Raw genomic sequence first — 23,299 nt, 5'->3', positions numbered from 1 at the left:
TCAGTTCAGTTCAGTTGCTCAGTCTTGTCCGACTCTTTGTGACCCTATGGACTGCAGCACACCAGGCCTCCCTGTCCATCACCAACTCCCAGAGTTTACTCAAACTCATGTCCATAGAGTTGGTGATGGCATCCAACCATCTCATCCTTGTCGTCCCCTTCTCCTCCCACCTTCAATCTTTCCCAGCATCAGGGTCTTTTCCAATGAGTCAGTTCTTCGCATCAGGTGGCTAAAGTATTGGAGTTTCAGCTTCAGCATCAGTCCTTCCAATGAACACCCAGGACTGATCTCCTTTAGGATGGACTGGTTGGATCTCCTTGCAGTCAAAGGGACTCCCAACACCACAGTTCAAAAGTGTGATTCTGACTCCACTCTGGATGTGTGCGTGTTTTAGCACACCACCAATGCCATGAACTCAGTTTTGACACTCATTTCCTGGAAATGACATCAGATCCCATAGGTTAAGGGCTCTGTCTCATGAGATCCCCTCACTTTAAATGCCGGTCAGAAGCAAGCCCTGGTCATCACCTGTGTTTCTGACCAACTGGCTTTAAATCCTAGTTTCTGCTTGGGTTTGATTAATTTGCTAGAAAGGCTCAAGAACTGAGAGAAACCTTCTGCTTGCTGAATTACTGGTTTATTATAAACATTTGACTCACTAGCTCAATAGCTAGAAGGAAGCGATGCATAGGGCAAGACATGGGGAAGGGGCACAGAGCTCCCATGCCTCTCCAGCTGCCCCACTCTCCCCAAATCTCCATGTGTTCACTTACCCAGAAGCTCTGAACCCTGTTCTTTTGGGGTTTTATGGAGGCTCCATTACATAGACACAACTGATTAAATCATTGGCCACTGGTGATATATACAACCTCCAGACCCTCCCCTTCCCCCTGAATCAGGCAGGTAGAACTGAAAGTTCCAACCCTCTAGGCTTGGCTGGTTCCCCTGGCAAACAACCCCCCTCCTTAGGTGGGGTGCAAAAGTCACTTCACTAACATAACAAGAGACATCTTTGTTGCTTTCATCACTTGGGGTTTTAGGAGCCCGGTGGCCTTGCACAGACCAAATATATATTTCTTATTAAAAAATCACAATATCATAGAGAGTGAAGACCTCTACTATAATTGGGGGAGTTTGGGGTCCATCTAACCTAGCTCATGAGGGTCAGCAAAGTCTCCCGGAGGAAGTTAAGTTTAAACTTTGAACTGGAGGATGAATATGAGTTCTTCAGCAGGTGAGGAAGAGACTGTTCTAGGCAGAGGGAACAGTATGCTTGAATGCCTCAGGTGGATCACTAGCCCAGGGGCCAAGACTGGGAATGCAAGGGTAAGAGCAACCTTTGGGGGAAAGATCCTGACTTCAGTTTTGTACACATTAAGGTTGAGGTTTCTTTGGGTAGATCAGTAGGAGCTGCAGAGTGGGTTGTTAGCATCTAGGTCTGCTGTCCAGGAGAAGAGTATGAGAAGCCAGTTTCGTGTGGCCACACACACGGCTGAGATACCCACAAAGAGCTGTCAGCTGAGAAGGTGAGGGCTGGAGGCAGAGCTTCAAGGAATAGTGACATTTAGGAGCCTGGTGAGGGAAGGAAATGCATAGTAAATATCAATAGTGGTGGAGTAGTTGCCAGTGAGATCTAAGTTGGTGTCCAGAGAAGTGGTGAAGACTTTACCTGCTGTAAGAATTTAAAGCTAAGCCAATATGAGTTGGGATACATAAAATAAGCCTTATGGAATGTGGGGAAGGAAGCTTGGTTTTATCTGATAGCTGAGATGTCTATATGATAGGCAGTGATTATGTGGGGAGCATAGTGTGAGCAGTCTCTCAGAGGTGGGTTTGATAAAAATTTTGCTCAGGAAGCTACAAAGAGATCAGTACTGACTGGAGCAGGGAATTCAAGCATTTGGGCTTAATTTTATTCGCTGATGATTTTTTAACTAGAATTTCGCTGGTTTATGACTCCCCTAAAATTATATGTAGAAGTGTGAGAATTTGTTTATGTGTGTTTTTAGATAGTTTCAGAATTTTCATTAGATGATCAAACAGGTCCACGAGCCCCCAGAAGGTAATTATTTCTGGGTGTAGGCAATGCGAAGTCATTGAGAGATGAATGTTGTCTTTTATGACAGTTCTTTGGACATTGATTGGCAGGGTGAGTTTGAGGAATGATGGGAAACTGAAACTGAGACTGTTAGTTGCCCAGGCATGTCTGACTCTTTGTGACCCCATGAACTGTAGCCTGCCAGGATCCTCTATCCATGGGATTTCCCAGGCAAGAATATTGGAGTGAGTTGCCATTTCCCTCTCCAGGGAATCTTCCCGACCCAGGGATGGAGCTCCAGTCTCCTTCATTGCAGGCAATTTTTTTATCTTCTGAGCCACTAACAGGAGACAGACATAAATTCTAGTAATTGAGACATGGAGTATTGTTTTCTCAGGCAAGAATGATGAAAACCAGAATGCAAAGAAGGACAGGCCTTGTGTTTTGCAGAAACGATGGACTAAATTTGATTATGGATTAGATGCAGGAGGTACATTTAGCAAATGTTTATTAAGGACCTACTGTGTGTCAGTTAAAATTGGGAGCAAGTGAGACATGGTCCCCACCTTCATGGACCTTCATGGCCTTCACAGGGAGCATATATTTGTCAATAATCACTCAAACATAGGGCTGGAAATTGTGGTAAATGCCATGAAAAGAAAGTTCAGGGAACTTGGCTCACAACAGTGGGAACTTGGTGAGGGAAGCTCACTAAGTTATTCCGCTAGCACTCAATTACTCCCACATTTCTAGAGAGTGGGTATTTGTTGGTTCCTTTAATTTAACTTTGCAAAAATATTTCCTTTAGAAACCAAGGCTTTAAATTTTTTTCTTTCAGTGCTTGGCTAATCAGGGGAATAGAGCTTTTGGATGGCTGGTACCATGATTTATGGTTGGAAAAACAACGGTATTTGATTACATTGAGCTTCAAACTTTTCCTTTGATTAATGAAAATCTTCCCGGCAAATTCTTTTTATTAGGCTCTGTTTTTAACTTGGTCCAAGAAAGTGCACTCTCTGACCCCAATATGAATGCCTTCCAACATCTCTCTTAAATCATATCAAATATGTAATATCAGTGGGGCATCCACTTGGAAATATCAGGTTGGCCAAAACGTTTCTGTCCTTTGGTTTTTTAAGTAAAAACAAAAGACACATATGCCGAAAATGTTGCTTTTTTTTCTTTCATCTAAAATGGCTGCCCCCAAATTCATCAGTTCTAATAAAATTTTTTAAAAATGCTCACTGATATGACAGCTGTTGCATTACTGTCTAACAAAATTGTTTCAAATGACATTAAAGAAAACATCTAGAGCTGGCTAAAGGAAAAAAAATTGAACTTTTTAGCCAACGCAATATTTGGTTGTCAAACTGATGTAATGAAAATGGAACTAAATCTAAATCAGTTGGGTTCCCAGTTTCCATAGGTGCCGTGGTGGTGTCTTTTGTTACCTGATGCTCTCCAGCTTCTGCTTTTCCCCTGCCATTACTTTATTCCACTGCTTAGTCATTTATGTGCATCAGAGTTGCAACTTGTTAAGTCACTGATGCGAAACATCCCTCCATGTCTCACTCAAGCATCTACCCTACTTCTTTTCAGAGAATCCTTAAAGGTATCCTGTAGGGCTAAAGAACAGCCACAAGACTGGAAAAAGTCAGTTTTCTTTTCAATCCCAAAGAAAGGCAATGCCAAAGAATGCTCAAACTACTGCACAATTGCACTCATCTAACACACTAGCAAAGTAATGCTCAAACTTCTCCAAGCCAGGCTTCAACAGTATGTGAACTGTGAATGTCCAGATGTTTAAGCTGGATTTAGAAAAGGCAGAGGAACCAAAGATCATATTGCCAACATCTGTTGGATCATTGAAAAAGCTAGAGAGTTCCAGAAAAACATCTATTTCTGCTTTATTGACTATGCCAAAGCCTTTGACTGTGTGGATCACCACAAACTGGAAAATTCTGAAAGAGATGGGAATACCAGACCACCTGACCTGCCTCTTGAGAAATCTGTATGTAGGTCAGGAAGCAATAGTTAGAACTGGACATGGAACAACAGACTGGTTCCAAATAGGAAAAGGAGTACGTCAAGGCTGTATATTGTCATCCTACTTATTTAACTTATATGCAGAGTACATCATGAAAAATGCTGGGCTGGAAGAAGCACAAGCTGGAATCAAGATTACCGGGAGAAATATCAATCACCTCAGATATGAAGATGACACCATCCTTATGGCAGAAAGTGAAGAGGAACTAAAAAGCCTCTTGATGAAAGTGAAAGAGGAGAGTGAAAAAGTTGGCTTAAAGCTCAACATTCAGAAAACGAAGATCATGGCATCTGGTCCCATCACTTCTTGGGAAATAGATGGGGAAACAGTGGAAACAGTATCAGACTGTATTTTTTTCGGCTCCAAAATCACTGCAGATGGTGACTGCAGCCATGAAATAAAAAGATGCTTACTCCTTAGAAGAAAAGTTATGACCAACCTAGATAGCATATTGAAAAGCAGAGACATTAGTTTTCCAACAAAGGTCCGTCTAGTCAAGGCTATGGTTTTTCCAGTGGTCATGTATGGATGTGAGAGTTGGACTGTAAAGAAAGCTGAGCCCTGAAGAATTGATGCCTTTGAACTGTGGTGTTGGAGAAGACTCTTGAGCGTCCCTTGGACTGCAAGGAGATCCAGCCAATCCATTCTGAAGGAGATCAGCCCTGGGATTTCTTTGGAAGGAATGATGCTAAAGCTGAAACTCCAGTACTTTGGCCCACCTCATGTGAAGAGTTGACTCATTGGAAAAGACTCTGATGCTGGGAGGGATTGGGGGCAGGAGGAGAAGGGGACGACAGAGGATGAGATGGCTGGATGGCCTCACTGACTCGATGGGCGTGAGTCTGAGTGAACTCCAGGAGTTGGTGATGGACAGGGAGGCCTGGCGTGCTGCGATTCATGGGGTTGCAAAGAGTTGGACACGACTGAGCGACTGATCTGAACTGAAATGAAAGAAAGTAGTTGATATCGGTCCTATGGAAATAAAAAAGCCCAAGGCAGATAGAGGAAGAAGAAGAAAGATTGCCCTGAGTGTAATAGAAGCACTTGCTACCGGCGAGGTGTGAGGTTAAGGGTTCCGGGTCCGTGACAGCTGCAGTCGGGCAAGACCAGGCAGAGGACAGCGGAAGAGATGAGTCCAGGATCCATAAGTAAGCCCCTCCCTGCGGACTGTTCTCATCTCGGGTTGGTGTCTGGCCCACTCTTGTGTCTTGGTCTGAGTCCAGACACGGGGACCTCCCACTCTGTGCCTTTCCACTGCAGTTTACCTGGCCAAGTTCATCTGCATTCTGAGGACACAGATCTCTATCTAGATGCAGTTGGGCCAGATGAGCTTGGCTTAACTCAACAGCCTTGACTGTTGCATTTTAAGGTGTGACAGGGCTTCACAGCCTGTGAGAGGACCTCACTTGCCCTTTTACTTGATCTGGATTATATTATTATTATTTTTTTCATGAAATCCTGGCTTGGGAGTCTTTGTAGAGCAGGGCTGAGCTCAAATGATGACTGACAGTGTTATTCACATGAATTTCACAACTGGATAAAAATGTTGCTTAACGGAGAGGAGATGTGGCCAATGTAATTTCCCCCTCATCTTCTCCGAAGCCTTCTGGTCTCACACCCTCTGTCTACAGTGAATTTTCAGTACTCAGGGCTATATGAAAGATAAAGTGTAGACGAAAGGCACTTTGTTGACAGCACACCACTGTGCTGGGTCTGGGAAAAATGGGCTTTTGCTCTTACATCTTTTACCAATATTCTTAAAAACAGTATATGCATAGCCTATTATATTGTTTTTAAAATTGTTATCAACTCAGCCATTGATTAATTCATTTGCTATCAATATTTATTGAGTTCCTATTCTGGAAGAGGCTTTGTGCTATGAACACTCAGAGTTCCAACGATGAATAAGACGCAGGGAACCTAGTGGACAGCAATGAAGACGAGAATGTACAATTGAAGGAGTGATAATGTTGTAAGTAGCAGAAGAGAAATGAAGGCCGGCTGTTGAATTCAAAACAAGGATATGTTACCTCCAGTGTGTGGGGATTAGGGGTAGCTGATAAGAGAGGAATTCATGCATAGATGACGCTAAGTGAAATAAGCCAGTCACAAAAAGACAAATACTGTGTGATTCTACTTATGTGAAATATGTAGAGTATCCAGTGCATAGAGACAGAATGTAGAATGGTGATTGCCAGGGGCTGGAGAAGAAGAAATGAGGAGTTGTTGTTTAATGGGTAAAGAGTTTCAGTTTTGCGAGATGGAAAATTTCTGGAGATTGGTTGTACACCAACCAATATACTTATGTGAATATACTTATCGCTGAATGGCACATTTAAAAATGGTTAAGATGATCGATTTTATGTTATGTGTATCTTACCACTATTTAAAAAAAATACAGTGTCTTATTATGCAGGGATGGGTGGAGGATACTTAATACCTTGGAACTTTTGCCCATGCACATACTATTCATTCATTCATTCATCAAATGTGTATTGAATGCTTCCTACGTGTTAGGTGCTAAGCTAGTTATTAATATAGGGCTCAATACTTAAAGCGCTTCCCTCATAGCTCAGATGGTAAAGAATCTGCCCACAATGCGGGAGATCCCGGTTTGATTCCTGGGTTGGGAAGATCTGCTGGAGAAGGGATAGGCTACCAATTCCAGTATTGTTGGGCTTCCTTTGTGGCTCAGCTCCCGCCTGCAGTGCAGGAGATCTGGATTCGATCCTTGGGCTGAGAAGATCCCCTGGAGAAGGGAAAGGCTACCCACTCCAGTATTCTGGCCTGGAGAATTCCATGGACAGTATAGTCCATGGGGTAGCAAAGAGTTGGACACAACTGAGCGACTTTCACTTTCAGTACTTAAAAAGCTGTATAAGACACCAAGTTTGTGAATGTCACACTTGCTAACCACCCCTTCCCTCTCTAGATGCTAAGCTTCTATAGTGAAATATTCACAACTGCTATCTGCTGACTTGACTTGTGCATGAGTTGTGAGTAAATAAACAGTAAAAAGATTTGAGGTTATGTAGGGAGGTGTGGATGGCATGGTGATGAAATGGAAAGAGATGGGTAAGAAATGAACTACAGGCAGTGCTTTCTGAGGATATTAAAAAATAAAGAACTCCTATTTGTGGCTGCCAACCCAAGAGCTAAGTCATTTAGAATGGAAAAAAATTGACTCAACCCAAGGAGCTAGTTGTTTTGTGAATACGGCCAATGTAGTTTGAGAATCACTGCCACAAAATTGTGGACAGTATTAATAAGTGAGGGGAGCAGGGAAGGACTGCAAAATTTGAACTAAAAGGAAAGATATGCGTGCTAAGTTTAGTTGTGTCTGACTCTTTGAGACCCCAAGAACAGTAGCCTTCCAGGCTCCTCTGCCCATGGGATTTTCCAGGCAAGAGTACTGGAGTGGGTTGCCATTCCCTTCTCCAGGGGATCTTCCCAACCTGTGATTTGAACCCGGGTGTTCCACATTGTGGCCAGATTCTTTACCATCTGAGTCACCAGGGAAGCCCTAAAAGGAAGGTCAAGGCTTGTGAAAGGAAGGAATGGTGATGGGCAGGGTGGTCTGGTTATTTGGGCAGGCAGTGGAAAGCAGGAAGTGTGAGTTTCCTTAACCAAGAGACCCTGAAAGTTCTATCTTCAGTTCACTTTATCTCATCTTATTTTCTTTTTAAATGTCATAGGCTTCATTCCATTTCTCCTTCAAATATTTTTCTACTTCTTTTTTTCCCCTATATACCCTGGAACACTGTTCATTCATTTCAAGATAGTATAGAGTGCCAACCACATACCAGGCACTGTGCTGGGCTCCGGCCACATGCTCCCCAGCCTTCTACCTTTATTCTGTTGTGCATGCCGAGCAAATCCTGGGGTCAGGGTAATTTCTGCTCCTATACTTGGCTCCATGAGAGATACAAACAAAGTCTCATCTACTCCTTTCCTGATCTCGTTTCTCCCTGTCTTCTTCAAGGTATCTTCAGTGAGGCTGTTCCTTCTACCTGTGTCTTTAATCCCGACTGCTTTACTTTTCTTCCTGGCTTTATTCTCTTTTCCCTTCCCTGTACCTGCCACTGTTCCCTGCCTGCTGGCCCATTCTTTTCAATTTCCATGACTTCTCAAGTTCCCTCCAGGGAGAAAATCCTTTCTTGTCTTTATATTCTTTAGTGACAACCCTATCTCTTTCTCTTCTCATTTGCATTAAGTTCTCAAAGAAATGGCCCTCATTTATTTTTATTTCCTTACATTCCATCCACTCTCCACCCACTGGGTTGGCTTGTACTGTCTACTGAAACTCCTTGCCAAGTGTTCTTCATGTCAAATCCAACTTCACTTTATCAGTCTCTCCTTCTTAAAGCTTTCTACTTCTTTAAACTTTTTGCTTCCCCATTTCCTTGGGTCTCCCAGAACTTTTGTTTGTACTTTCTCAGTTTCTTTTCTGAGATGTGCTTCCTCCCAAAAAATTTTCAAGGCTGGTGTAATCACTTGTGTTCTTCTGTTCTTCTCATTCTGCATGTTCTTGAAGAGGAATATTGAACATTGACCAGTATGCTCAAGTTATAGCCAAGTCTAAACAACTGATACCTAGGGTTATCTGATAACAGTGACATAAAAATTTGAATTATCTTTCTGCACTTGTTCTACATGGCTCATTGGTTCATCTGAGTTTCACATGTTCCCCTTTTTTATGCTTTGCCTCCACTTTCTAAAGACCCTTAGCATGGTCTGAAATTGGAATGAGCATTGGTCTCTAATGGTTCTGAGTTCATTGTGAACCCTTAAAAAAATGAATAAATCTAATAGAAACCAGCTAATTTCATTTTGTCATTTTCTGAATAATATATTCCGGTGTAGGCAGTCCATTTTTTAAGCAGATTTGCAATAAACAATTTCCCCTCAAGGTTAATATAATAGGCAAACACCTTTTGCTGCAACAGACGGTTGCAGAGGTAATGAAAGATTAGCTTACATTATGATTCATTATTTCAAAATGTCAGAATAAAGTGGATCTGCTACATCTTCCAAGCATCTTATTCTTTAGAGGATAGTGCATATTTTACTTTTCTAATGTTAATGGATTCACTGTTTTTTTTGTTGTTGTTTTGTTTTGTTTTTTCTCCTATTTTTTCCCCCAGGCCAAATTCAGATAATCGACGCCAAGGTGGCAGAGAGAGATTGGCCAGTACCAGTGACAAGGGAAGCATGGCCATGGAATCTGCCAAGGAGACTCGCTACTGTGCAGTGTGCAATGACTATGCCTCAGGCTACCATTACGGAGTTTGGTCTTGCGAGGGCTGTAAGGCCTTCTTCAAGAGAAGTATTCAAGGTAATAGTGTGTTGCAAACAAGTCATCCCATTTTTTAATCCTAAGAGGGGAAGCGACAGAGGAAGACATATGATCAGCCATTTGTACGAAACATTAATACCCAGTGAGTCCACTAGCATCTATGATAGAAACATGGAGAAGAGATAGGGTCCCAGGAGAAGGAGTTGGCAAATGTCAGGGTAGTTGTGGCTGAGTAATTATGCTTCCTCCATCTGGCAAGACTCCCAACAGTCTTGAGCAACTCTACAAGAAGAGGATTTCAATAGTTGGTTCTCTGAGACATTGTCCGTGCCATGATTGGGGGATGGCAGGTGGATCTTTGTGTGTTGTAGGCAGCTAGACTTATGTGATGTTGTGTGATATTAATTATCCATACATAGTTATTTCTCCAACTTGGCTTTGCCTAGATAAGCATTGTGTTCTGATCTCTGCTCCAGACCAATTCTAATTTAACTCATTCTTCTCTTGCTCTTCTTCCATTTCTTTGTTGTCTCAATGGATAATATGACCTTTTGCTAAAATGAGAAGACTCAGTAATAAGGGATGTATTATTTGTACCAAACAGTTATTAAGTATGCACCTGTAACATTTCATTCATTTCATTTGCAGTGTCTGCTTTGACCCTTTTCTTGTATATAGTTTTCCAAGTGCAGTTTCTCTGATAGACTGTTGGATACATTTCATTTCTATTCCAGGAGTGTCTATACTTTTGCTATATTGTCTATAGGGGATGCCCTGGGGGTGGGACACCAATCATTTTTACTACCTAAAATATCTATACGAAAGATCCTATGAGAAGAACAGAGGTCTGACAGCAGTCTAGCTGGATTAATCTTTTGTCTTAATACTGGACCATTTTTCTGTGTTCTTATTCCTTTACCTTTTCAGCTTAAGCAAAGTTTAGTATATAAGCACTAAGAATATTTCCGATGGAGTTTTTATGTGATTCCCTGTATAGAACTGAGACTGAAGTAACTTGTTGAAAACCGGACTCTACTAAATTAAGAGGTACTGATTGCAGACACTTTTGAATAGAGAATGAATCACTATTCTCACAGACTTTTTGCGGTAGCTCTTCACTGCCCTAATGTGGGGTGAAAGCTGGGGAATGATACACACTATTTATTTTTCCTTCCATTGCCAGTGGATGGATTTTTTTAAAAGGCTATTCATATCTTAATAGAGCAGTGTGTGAGGTCAGCTTGGTCCATTTTCAAAGCACTTTTTTTGGACAGCTATTACTTTCAACATCTTTTAGAAATCTACTGTAAGGCTTGGACCTTTTTTTGTCAGCATTTTACTAAAATTTATAATATATGCAAGTAAATTTTTATGTGAATATACATATCAACATAGACTATTTAATTTTTACTAGCAGACACTATTTCATTTAGGAAAATGATATCTGTATTTTGGTTTAAGTTAGTATAAATCCTTAAAGGTCTTTTGACAGCCATCTTCATTTGTGGTCCTCCTTTTTATTTACTTTTATATAATCTAAGATATTCTTTTTATCAGGCATTTAATCTGACATGGAGAAATCATCTGACAGAGGCAGATTTAGTGGATAGGTTCAGCTGCAAACTTGGGCAAGTCATTTATCTGAGACTGAGTTCTCTCATCTATAAAAATGATTTAGAAGAGTGGTCAGCAAAGGTTTTCTGCAAAGAACCAGAGAGGAACTATTTCGGCTTTGCAGGTCATGCAGTCTGTAGCAGCTGTGCACCTTTGGCATTGCGGCAAGAAGTCACAGGCGCTATGGAAATAAATGGATGTGTGCCAACAAAACTTTATATACACAAACAGGTAACTAAGTAGAACTGGCCTGTGGGCTGTAATTTGCTGACTCCTGATTTAATGTATGAAAAGAGAAATTGATGATTTCCAAATCTAATGTTTTATCTGTTCATGTTTATTGAGAACTTACTCTGTACCTGTGCTAGATGTTCTGAGAGAAATAAAAATATGTGTAAGACATAATCCATAATCCCACAAAATTTAGAATTTGTTTGGGGAGGAGGCAAAGGTATTTGTTCTCATGAGAGAATTAGAAAGTCAGTATAAAGAGCTATGCTATGATACAGATAGGGAAAACAATACATGAATATAGGGAAAATATTGGCAGTTATAGATGTAAAAAGACTGAGATTGAGGGTAGAAATGACCTTCCTCCAAGGAACAATGACAGTATTTTCACATAGTTCTTTTTATCACATAGGTTCAGCATTTAGGATTGTGCTGTGTAACACCATGTTGAACTTAGTATTGTCTGTAGACATCAAGGCATCAGAACAGAAAACAGAAAAAAGACTTTTAAAGATGAGGGAACCTTATAAGTCATGAAGTCCCCTAATGTATTAGTTTGTTTATCGAATGCCCCTACTAGGCAAAGCACTATGTGAGGTCCTGGAGATATAGTTATAAGCAAGACATAGTCTTTATCCACATAGAGCTTAAAGGTAGTAGAAGAGATGGACAAATAAACCAGCAATTAAATTACAGTATAATAAGCACCAAGACAGGTTGAATACAGGTCTTATAGGGTCCAAGCTTCACTCATTCCTGGTGGGGGTTTAGTCAGGCTCTCAAAGAATGTTTCCTGTTTTAAAATTGTCTGGAGGATTTTGCAAGTAAGCAAAAAGAAGGGCAGGGTGAGTATCTGAAAATAGAACTGAGTATGTGAGCAAAGACTAGGAGATAAGATAGAGTTTGGGGAGTTCCATGAATAAAAATTAACAAAATTAATATACAATATGGTTAAACAAAGGCATTCCTGGGCCATGTATTTATTCTTAGGCTGTGTAAAAACAAAGAAATTTACTTCCTTTTTACTTTTGTGGCATTTCCATCTATTTGATATGTTTGTGCACATAAAAGGAAAACACCAGAGCAATAGAGTCTTTCTCATCATAGTCTTATTAACTTGGAGCTAAAAAGTTTTGCTGAACTTCTGTGACTCTTTATAAATCACACTGGCCCTCAAGCCTATTTAAGGACAGTGAAGGGTCTGACATGATGCAGGTAGAAAGTTCTGAAGATGCTGTAGCTCTCCCTGCTTTTCTTCTTACTTAAGAAAAGAGCTAGAAATGAGTATCCATCAGATTGCTCTAGTGTTCTAAGTGTTTAGTTGAAGAGGTAAAGTGTTTGACTTGAAAACATACAGAGTTTCATCCCCTACTTAGTGTGTGAGCTTGATCACTCAAGACATTTAGTAATGGCTTCCAGTCAAACATACTTTTTTTTTAAAGCAAAGTCAAGGACATGACTTAAGGGAGATGGGTGAAATTGGATATTCTGTGAATTTATTAATCATTGCAGGTAGAGAGGCAGTGTTCCTTAAGATGTGTTGTAGGCAGAGACTCTTGGATGAGTTATATAAACTCATATGTATATATATATACTAAATAATAAATAAAATAAACTAAATAACACATATAAATAAATATATATGAATAACTATTATTATATATAAATATAGGAATAAAATATTATATATAAATATATGAATAATAAATATTATTTATATATATAAATAATAAATATATTATATATATAAATAGGTTCAGCAGCCAGGTACTAGGGCTTCCCTGGTGGCTGCAGTGTGGAAGACCCAGGTTCGATCCCTAAGTCAGGAAGATCCCCTGGAGAAGGGCATGGCAACCCACTCCAGTATTCTTGCCTGGAGAATCTATGTGCAGAGGAGCCTGGTGGGCTGCAGTCCGTGGGGTCACAAAGAGTTGGACATGACTGAGCGACTAACACTTTCACTGTCACTTTCAGCAACCAGGTACTTCCTTTGAATATTATTTGGAGGAAAAAGGACTCCACAGAACTTGCTGCTTGGTCATAGTATTACAAATAAATGTTATAAAGGCCCATATTATAAATGGTCATGAGGCACAGTGGAGGCTCACACCTATTATACACCCCTAGCTATGCTGCCACTTTTTCTTTTCTTTCTAAGGGATCTATGGAAGATGCTTAACATTACACCAAATGGACATGGCCCAGGCACACATTGGGGCTTAAAGGTTAGCTAAGGCCAGAAGGACATGGTACCAATTTTCAACACAGCAGGGGTCCTTAGGTCCCACAAGGACAACCGATATTCTGACCCATCAGGCCTTAGAAAGCTTCAGGGTGAGAGTCCAGCACCCTGGATAGCTCCCTCAGCAGCAGGGGTGAGCAGAGACTGACTTTCCACGGAACCTCAGGCCTGTTCAGCTAGTCTGTGAAAAGATAACTTAGTTCATTTGTCCTTAGGAACTCACTGTTGTTTGCCCAAGATGGTTTAGTTTTTATGTTTAGTTTCCCATTTCCAGTTGCTTTCTGTCTTGACATGTGCACCTCTGTCTAGAAAAGGCCAGAGGATGGGGTAGAAGTGGAGGCTGCTCTCTTGTTACAGAGCTGTCTTTATCTCTGGAGTCCTTTCAGGGATATGGCTCAGAGTTGGTTCTGGCAGTACATTCACACAAAATTCCTGCATTTTTGGTCTCCATATTTCCCCACTTGCCCTTCCACAGTCTAGTCTCCACGCAACAGCAGCAGAGATCTTTCAGATGCATTAATCAGGTCACATGCTCTTGTACTTCAAATGCTCACTGCTGTTAAAGTCCAGATCCTTTTCCATGACTTAAAGTACTCTGCATGGTCGTATCCCTGCTCACTTCTCTCCTTATCACTGTAATCCAACCAGGTTGGCCATACTTCTCTTCCCCCAACACACTGCATGAATTCCTTCTTCAGCACATGTGGTTCCCTTTTATTTTTTTCTTTGCTTTCAGCTCTCTACTTGGTTGGCTTCTTATCATTCAATTCCTGTCCAAGATCGTATTCTTAGAGAAGCGTCCCCTGATTATGACACCAAAAATAACTACAAATCTTTGCCTTCAGTTTTTTTTTGTTTGTTTTTAAAGTATTTTTCTTTAAGGCCCTTAAACCCTTAATGAACTTTAAAATTTATTCACTTGATTGATTATCTGTCTGCAACAAGTGCCAGGCTTCCCTGATGGCTCAGTGGTAAAGAACCAACCTGCCAATGGAGATGATGAGGGTTCGATCCCTAAGTCAAGAAGATCCCCTGGAGAAGGGAATGGCTGCCCACTCCAATATTCTTACCTGGGAAATCCCGTGTTCAGAGGAGCCTGGCGGGCTGCAGTACATGGGGTCACAAAAGAGTCGGACACGACTTAGCAACTGAGCACGCATGCATGCAGCAGGTGCCATGGTCAAATATTCCTGCCCACACTTGGATGGAAGCTCAGTGAGAGCTGATTTCTGGCCCTGTTTGTTGCAGTATCTCCCATGACTATAGTCATGTTGAGCACTGCTGCTGCTGCTAAATCGCTTCAGTCGTGTCCGACTCTGTGTGACCCCATGGACTGCAGCCTACCAGGCTTCTCCGTCCATGCGATTCTCCAGGCAAGAACACTGGAGTGGGTTGCCATTTCCTTCTCCAATGCATGAAAGTGGAAAGTGAAAGTGAAGTCGCTCAGTCGTGTCTGACTCTTAGCGACCCCATGGACTGCAGCCTACCAGGCTCCTCCATCCATGGGATTTTCCAGGCAAGAGTACCGGAGTGGGGTGCCATTGCCTTCTCCCCATGTTGAGCACACATCTGTTAAATAAGAGAATATGGCAAGAAGTCAAAAGAATGACAGATAAAACCTATAGGAAGACCTCAGAAAAGGGAGTTATTTGATTAAGACTAGCAAGAGAAGTGTTAATGCAAGTGGTATGTTTGATATAGGCCTGAAAAGAATGGGAGGATTTTCATGGGCATTAAGAAGTTTGGAGAAGAATTCCAGAAATGTGAAATAGCATAAACCAAGAAATGCACAGTGGAAATTGAGTAAATCGACTGTGAAAGAACCAAGGGCTTCTTGTCTTCTCCCTGACTCTTTGTTTTTCCTCTTCATCTCTCTACATGCAGGCATTCCCCAGAGTTTGCAGCCTCTGTTCCTTTCTCCTTCCCATCCGTTTCTCTGCCCAGCTTCCTAAGCACCGTCATATATATCTGTTATGGTAGGGGTCCGCAACCCCTGGGCTATGGACCAGTACTACTCCACTTGGCAGGAGGTGAGCGGCGGGTGAGCGGCCAAGCTTCATCTGTATTAACAGCCGCTTCCCATTGCTGACATTACCATCTGAGCTCAGGAAAAAAAGTTCAGGGAGCCCACTGATTCTGCATTATGGTGAGCTGTATAATTATTTCATTATACATCCCAATGTAATAATAATAGAAATAAAGTGCCCAATAAATGTAATGGGTTTGAATCATCCTGGAAATATCCCCCTCCCCTGGTCCATGGTAAAACTGTCTTTCACCAAAATGGTCCTGATGTCAAAAGGTTGAGGGCTGCTGTGTTATGGGTTGTATTGTGTCCCCCCAAAAGATACATTGAAGTTCTAAGCCCCCAGTACCTCAGCATGTCACCTTATTTGGAAATAGGGTCGTTGCAGGTACAATTAGTTAAGGTGAGTCTCCACCATACTAGAGTGGGGTGGAGCCGTAATTCAAGAGGACTAATGTTCTTACTGGAAGAGGAAATTTGGACAGAGAGGCAGAGATGATGGAGAGAGAAAATGAAGTGATGCATCTGCAAGTCATGGGATCATCAAGGATTGCTGGCAAACACCAGAAGGCAAGTAATTCTTTCTTGCAGGTTTCAGTAGGAGCATGGCTCTGCTGACACCTTGATTTCAGACTGTTAGCCTCCGGGAGTGTGAGGTAACACTTAATGTTGTTTTAACAATTTTGTGTTAGCAACCTTGCTACTTCGTGACTCCTGTGCGTCCCCAACACTAGCTCCTTCTGACTGCCTTTATATCAGTTCCCTCAACATTCCCCCACATGTCCAGACTTAGAAGCATGGAGCTTGTTATCCTCATCTTTGCAGTTTGCACTCCTACCCTATGATGGTTCCCATCAGAGGCGTTGTGTAATCCTGTTGAGTCCATCTCTTTAATGTCTATCCATTCAGCTCCCACTACCCAGAGTTTGCCCCATTAACTTTCACCATGATCATTGCAGTAATTTAATTTTTTTCTTCTGCGTTCTCCATTTAACTCATTTACTTCATTTGGTTTCCTCCTTCTAAACCCGTCTGCACACTGACAGTCTATTAACATTAGCAAATCACTAATCATATCAACACTTTGCACAGAATTCTCTAATGACGTTCAGGGCCCACAGAATAATCCTTTGACAACCAAGCATTCAAGGATTTCCACAGTCTTGCCCTAGCCTGTATTTCTAGTTGTTTTAAAGTCACCATTTGTACTTCTGAAGTAGACTGTCTAGATTGGACTATTTGCTGTTACTCAAACATAATCATCCCATTTCTTTGCTGGGACTTTCTTTCCAGATCTACCTGTACAATTTCTTCTTCTAAAAAGTGTTTGTATCAAACCCCTGATGTTAATGCAGAAATTCTGTCTCTCCTATGACCCTCCATATTATAGTCAACACTTTGTATCTGTGGATTCAACTAACTCCAGATTGAAAATAGTAAAGAAAATTTCCAGAAAGTTCCAAAAAGCAAAACTTGAATTTTTCTTGTGCCAGCTAACTATTTACCTAGTATTGACATTGCATTTACAACTATTTGCATTTACATTATATTGGGTATGATAAGTAATCTGGAGATGATTCAAAGAATACTGGAGGATTTGTGTGGCATATATGCAAATGCTATGGCTATTTTATATAAGGCACTTGAACAGATTTTGGTATCCGAAGGGGTCCTGTAACCAATTTCCCAAGGATACTCTGGGACGACTATATTTTGTTCCCATTGCCTAGGATGGCAGGTACGGACATACCTGGTTTTATTGCACTTTGATTTAGTGCTCTTTGCAAATACTGTGTTTTTACAAATTGAAGGTTTGTGGCAACCCTACATCAAGTGTCTTATCTGTGCCATTTTTTGAACAGCATTTGCTCACTTTATCTTGCTTTATTACATTTTGGCAATTCTCACAATATTTCAAACTTATAAATTCTTATTATGTTTGTACAGTGATCTGTGATCAGTGGCCTTAGATGTTACTATTGTAATTTTGGGGGCATCATCAATCGAATCCATATATGATAATTGACTTAATTGATTAATGTCGTCTGTTCTGACTGCTCCAGTGATGACCTGTTCCCCACTCTCTGCCCTTCTGCTTGGTCTCTCTATTAACTGAGACACAACACTATTAAAATTAGGCTAATTAATAACCATGCAGTGGCCTCTGATTGTTCAAGACGAAGGAAAATTCAATCGATGTTGCACACTTTGTTGTCTTAAGAAATTGTCACTTTCAGCAGCCACTACCCTGATCAGTAATCAGCCATCAACATTGAGGCAAGACCCTCCACCAGCAAAATGACTGTGACTTGCTGAAGGCTCAGATGACGCTTAGTGTTTTCTAACAACAGAGTATTTTTTAACTGAGGCATGTACATTTTTTAGACATAATACTATTGTACACGATAGATGACAGTATAGTATAAACATAACTTTTATATGTATTGGGAAACAAAAACATTTGTGTGACTCCTTTTATTGTGATGATCACTTTATTGCAGTAGTCTGGAACCTGGCCCTTAAAATCTCCAAGGTCTGCTTATGTTTGTGTGTGTGTCTTGCTCTGTCTGTTAGTCTCCCAAAAGCAAGATCCAAATCAAGACTTCATATTACAGGAGTCACTCAATGAATAAATATAAGAATGAAAAGAAGGTTAGGATTAGGCAACACAAAACCATTCCATTTTTTTAAATCATGGGAGAGAGATGACAAAACAGTCTTTAATTAAGATTTATCTGCCAAAGGCATATAGGAGGGACCAGAGAAGGGAGCGACTGAAAAAGCATGAGGATGAATTTGGCTCTTATTCACAAACCTTAGACATGCTGCTGCTAAGTCACTTCAGTCGTGTCCAACTCTGTGCGACCCCATAGACGGCAGCCCACCAGGCTCCCCAGTCCCTGGGATTCTCCAGGCAAGAACACTGGAGTGGGTTGCCATTTCCTTCTCCAATGTGTGAAAGTGAAAAGTGAAAGGGAAGTTGCTCAGTCGTGTCTGACTCTTAGTGACCCCATGGACTGCAGCCTACCAGGCTCCTCCATCCATGGGATTTTCCAGGCAAGAGTACTGGAGTGGGGTGCCATTGCCTTCTCCAACCTTAGACATACTTCATACTAAATCTTGATGTTGGTATTTGTGAAATGGGAAAAGGAATAGCATGAAGAATATTATAAGTGAAAGAATTAACCTTATTTTAAGATGATTCAATATGAAATATCTGGAAAAGAAGGAAGTTGAACAAGTTAAAAAACAGAGGGAAAATGATGGTGTCATTACCTAAACTGGGAAGATCAAGAGGAAGGCTGATTAGAAAGGAGTAGCCCTCGTGGCACAGTGGTAAAGAACCTGCCTGCCAATGCTGGAGATGTGGGATCTATCCATCAGTGGAGAAGATCCCCTGCAGAAGGAAATAACAACCCACTCCAGTATTCTTGCCTGGGAAATCGTATGGACAGAGGAACCTGGTGAGCAACAGTCCATGGGGTCCCAAGAACAGTTGGGTGTGACTTGGTGACTAAACAAGAGAAAGTTACATTCCAGACATACTGAATTTGACATGATAATTGGATATCCGGATAGAATTATCCAGCAGCTACAGAGACAGAAGCAGTAATCTCTTCTGGTGGGAGTTGGAATCGATTTCCTCAATAAATTTTAAAGAAACTTGATGACATGAATGTTTTAAATACTTCCTCATGGTTGTCCATTAATAATGAAGAAGCAACTCCAGAAACACCCTCCCGATTCTCAGGATAATATGAGTTCCTGGATCTTACCAAAACCTTATAAGAAACACTCTCATTATTAAAAGTTTATGTTCAAGGCCCTTCTAAGTAGAAAAATCACAAATTAGCCCAATAGGACCAAATGCTGCTCTCCAGGATCTTCCAGTTTGAGAACATGCTGGTACCAAAACATTAGCTGTAAAAATAGTAAACAGCAGGAACAAATATAAGCATTTTTATGATGTTCAAATAAAAAGCAAGTTTTCCCCCACATTATGAATACTGTGGGAGTCCATAGACATCTTTTTTTTAAACCCAGAAACATGCAAATTTTGCAAGAGAATTAAAACTATTGGGGCCAAAAGGCCAAAGAGTTTTAGTGTGTATACATATGAGTTATCTTGTAATTTTCAAATGAAAGCATTTATAGTGAAATTTTCTAAAAGTCTTACCTCCAGCTATGGATAAATTTGCCAGATGCTTGGCTTCTTGTTCTGAACAGAGAAAAAGGAAGGCACAGCCCTAAAATTTAAGACCTAAAAACCTCCTTCAATAAGAATGCCATCCTTATTACCAGTTTTAAGTGCTAGTTACTCTTAAATGCTACAGTATGAAAATGCACTTGTGCACGCATGCATTTGAAGACTGGCTCAGAAAAGCAAAATCATAGTCTTTCTACCTGTGAAATAACACTGGATTTTTTTTTTTATATCCTTCGGCCAAGAAATCTTTATCTTGGAGATAATTAAGACAAAATGCATTTGACAAATAAAATCAGTATAGAACCCCTATTTCTTGGCAGCTCTTGTGGACACAGCTGAAGCTTTCAGAGGTCTTTAAAAACCATGGCAACAAATGCCTTTGAAAGGTAAGCGAAGGTTCCAAATGTTTTTAATCGCTGGTGTTTTTTATGCTACCACTTCAAGCATTCTTTTTCATCTTTTTGTTCATCTGATTGAAATTAAATTTCCAATTTCCCTACTAAATGGTTCTGTCCTGGTCATGGCATTGACTGTTTCCATTAAAGGAGTAGACTTTATGCCCATGTATAGTGATTAAGCTTATCATCAATTCCATTAGAAAGCCTTGTTTATGAGCGACAATGATTTCACACTAAAATTATAGATAGCCATTAATAGGTACGTTTTCAAAGGGCATTAACTAGCCCTCAAAATTATGTGCTACCTCTGCTGTTACAGTTCCTACCAATGCTGGTCCGTGACCTAATGCTGCCTGAATTTCCCTCTCCTTCATACAAGGTTGCTGTTGACATCTTTAAAATGCTATTTCCTTTCAGGTCCTTTCAGAGAGAATGGCCTGATTCTCTCATGCTCTTTCAGAGAAAAGTATACTTTGAGATATATAGTCTGCTCATTTCTGATCTCTATATTATACTTTGCCATTTCAGAACTGTGTATACAAGTTATACGATAACCTGCTTGCCTGACTTTTTTGACTGAAAAATAACAACATTCAAGAAAAATCTATTTCATAGATCTGCCATCCACTTTGTAAAGCTTTTTCTTGCAATTAGGTTAATTCTCTGCTCATGTGTAAGTTTTGGAGCAGATTTAATGTTTTTAAAGAAGGAAATGCTTTGCTTGAGAAAGAGTATAGTGGGGGAAGGATTTCTATTATTTTCTTCACATTTTCATCTTCCTTTAGCTGCAATAACAAGAGACTTCATTTTTTCCAGTTGTTAATAAATAAAGGGACAAAGAAGTAAACAATTTGGTTATTAAATTATAATTTCTCTCTGCTATAGGTACTGTTCTCTCTCTTTTCTTTGAGAAAGAGGATGTAGACTTTAAATTTTATCCAAACAAACATATTTATCCGCTTCATTTGGCAGTTTGAAAATCGTGTATTAGAAAGTGTGGAGTGAATGAGTAAAGAAATTCTTAAATCGCCCCCCAGGAGTGAGTGGCTAGGTTACATTTATAAATATACATCTTTTTGTGATTCAAATTTAAGCAGAGTGATTTAAAAGAATTCTGCATACACTTTACTGCATTTCATTAAGTGAACTGAAATTCACTTAATGAATTTCACAATATTTTCCTTATACACCAGAGAAGATATTACAATTCGTTGGCATCACTGACTCAATGCACTTGAGTTTGAGCAAGCTCTGGGAGTTGGTGATGGACAGGGAAGTCTGGCATGCTGCAGTCCATGGGGTTGCAAAGAGTCACATGACTGAGTGACTGAACTGAAGATAATAAAAGTTTATCATTGTTTTGTCCCTTTGACACAGCAGAATTCCTAATGAGAGATTTCATTTGAAAATTATGTAAAAGTGCACTTACCACCACTGCTAACCAGTGACACGATGGTTGATTGTAGTCACCTTGGAGATGGTTTTCCTCTCTGTTTTGTTTTTCTGATTGCTAGCATGTTGATCAGTCTTCCCGCTACACAAGTGCCTGCAGACCAGCCCCGTGTCTGCTCTCTGGACAGACCTCATCATGTGCAATTCCTCGTACTCGCCTCTTGCTTATCAAGTTAATTTGGTGGATGTCTTCACCAACCCCTTGTGGGAGTTGTTTTCCCTCCACCTGTGTTATCTGGTACAAGCCATTCTCTACTCTCTTGCCACCCAACCTGACTTCTAAGAAGTGTCGTCTCTCAAAGCAGACTCAATTCTTGCTTTGCCTTAATGCACTCTTCTTAGCTCATGTTTTCTTAGCCTACGGACCTCCCTGTCCAAGTTTTTCACAGCTTCTCCACCCAAGAGGGCTAGCTCTTTGAGCTCAGACACTTAGAACAAGATTTTTTATGCAACAGATATTTCTTGAATGACCATTTTATTTTAACCCTGGGAGAAATGCAAAAATATAAATGCCATAGACTCTAGATCCAATTAAAAACTCAGTTTGTACAAAAATGGAAAGATTATAATAATACACACTAAACCACAGAAGCATTAAACTCAGTGCCACAGGAGATGCCTCAAAGCAGTATAAAGAAACAAAGGGGTATCTGAGAAGGTAAGGTTCTGAGTTGAGAGGAAGGCATGGGCACTTTGCACTGGAGTGAACTTGAAAACATTTTGGTGTTTAAATTTGTCCTCTGCATCAGAGGATCAGGCTGAGTTCTACTTCATTGATTTACATTGTGATCGCATGGCTCACGGCTGCATATTTAATACTAAAGAGCATTATATAATATTTTAGGGGAGCATTATATAATATTTTAGGGGAGTATGAGTTTTTTTATTTTTTAAACTTTTTTGAAGTTTATCTGTAGTTTACTTTTAAAATTTTTATTGAAATTTAGTTGATTTACAGTTTTATATTAGATTCAGGTATACAGCAGATTGATTCAGTTATTTATATATATATGCATATATATATACACACACATTCATACATATGGGTTTTTATTATTTGTAACATGTTTTAAAAACATATCCCATGTGTATATCTGTACAGCTGGCATTACTAGTAAGTCTGGCATGTATTCAGAAGTTGATAAGCCTTTACTCATTTGCAGGATAATGTGCTATTACAGTTTGCTTTTAAAGTTGGACATGGGAGTGATGTTAACAAAAATCTGAAGATGTTCCTCTGTAGTAATATATAATGTAGCTATTATACAGGCAAATGCATTTGATATTTGATGTAGAAGAAAACAGTTGGTCCCAAGCTAAGATGTATTTAAGTAGGCTTAACTTAGATTCTGTAATTTTTATGCTTGAAAGTTTCTTTATGTTTTTTCCTGGTTTAAATTTAATGAGATGTTTATGAAAGGGTGTTTTTAAGACTTGCACTTCTAAGCCTTGGCATAAACTTCCCTATGATGTGAACCACTTCTAAGATGTATCCTTTAATTTTTAAAATTGTGACAGTAAACCGGATCTTAGAGAAGAAAAAAAATGATTTGGTCACCTTTTATCAGTTTTGTACAGGGCATTTAAAGGATTTCAATTCCTCACTCCTCCATTCTTTCTGTATAATACTTTATAGTATTGTATAAGATTAGTACTGTTGGTGCAATGATGTAAAGACATGAGATGACATTAATATGTAAATTTAGATCCCAGAAATGGGCTTTAAAACAAACAAACTCTCCCCACTG

The 23,299-nt window shown here is 40.1% G+C and overlaps 1 protein-coding gene across 4 annotated transcripts in view; it reads left to right on the top strand.

Annotated features, from left to right (window-relative positions):
• Positions 1-23,299, top strand: part of ESR1 (estrogen receptor 1) — a 398,889-nt gene that overhangs the window by 153,174 nt on the left and 222,416 nt on the right. For all 4 annotated transcript variants that reach the window (XM_025294352.2, XM_025294351.2, XM_006080203.3 and 1 more), the window contains one exon: positions 9,230-9,420. In XM_025294352.2, the coding sequence (XP_025150137.1) occupies positions 9,230-9,420 (191 nt within the window). The remainder of the gene's footprint in view (positions 1-9,229; positions 9,421-23,299) is intronic.

This window comes from Bubalus bubalis, chromosome 10 (genome assembly GCF_019923935.1).
Source record: "Bubalus bubalis isolate 160015118507 breed Murrah chromosome 10, NDDB_SH_1, whole genome shotgun sequence".
NCBI classification, from domain to species: domain Eukaryota; kingdom Metazoa; phylum Chordata; class Mammalia; order Artiodactyla; family Bovidae; genus Bubalus; species Bubalus bubalis.
The sequence above is the reverse complement of the archived record's forward strand: the minus strand, read 5'-3'. Positions and strand labels throughout refer to the sequence as shown.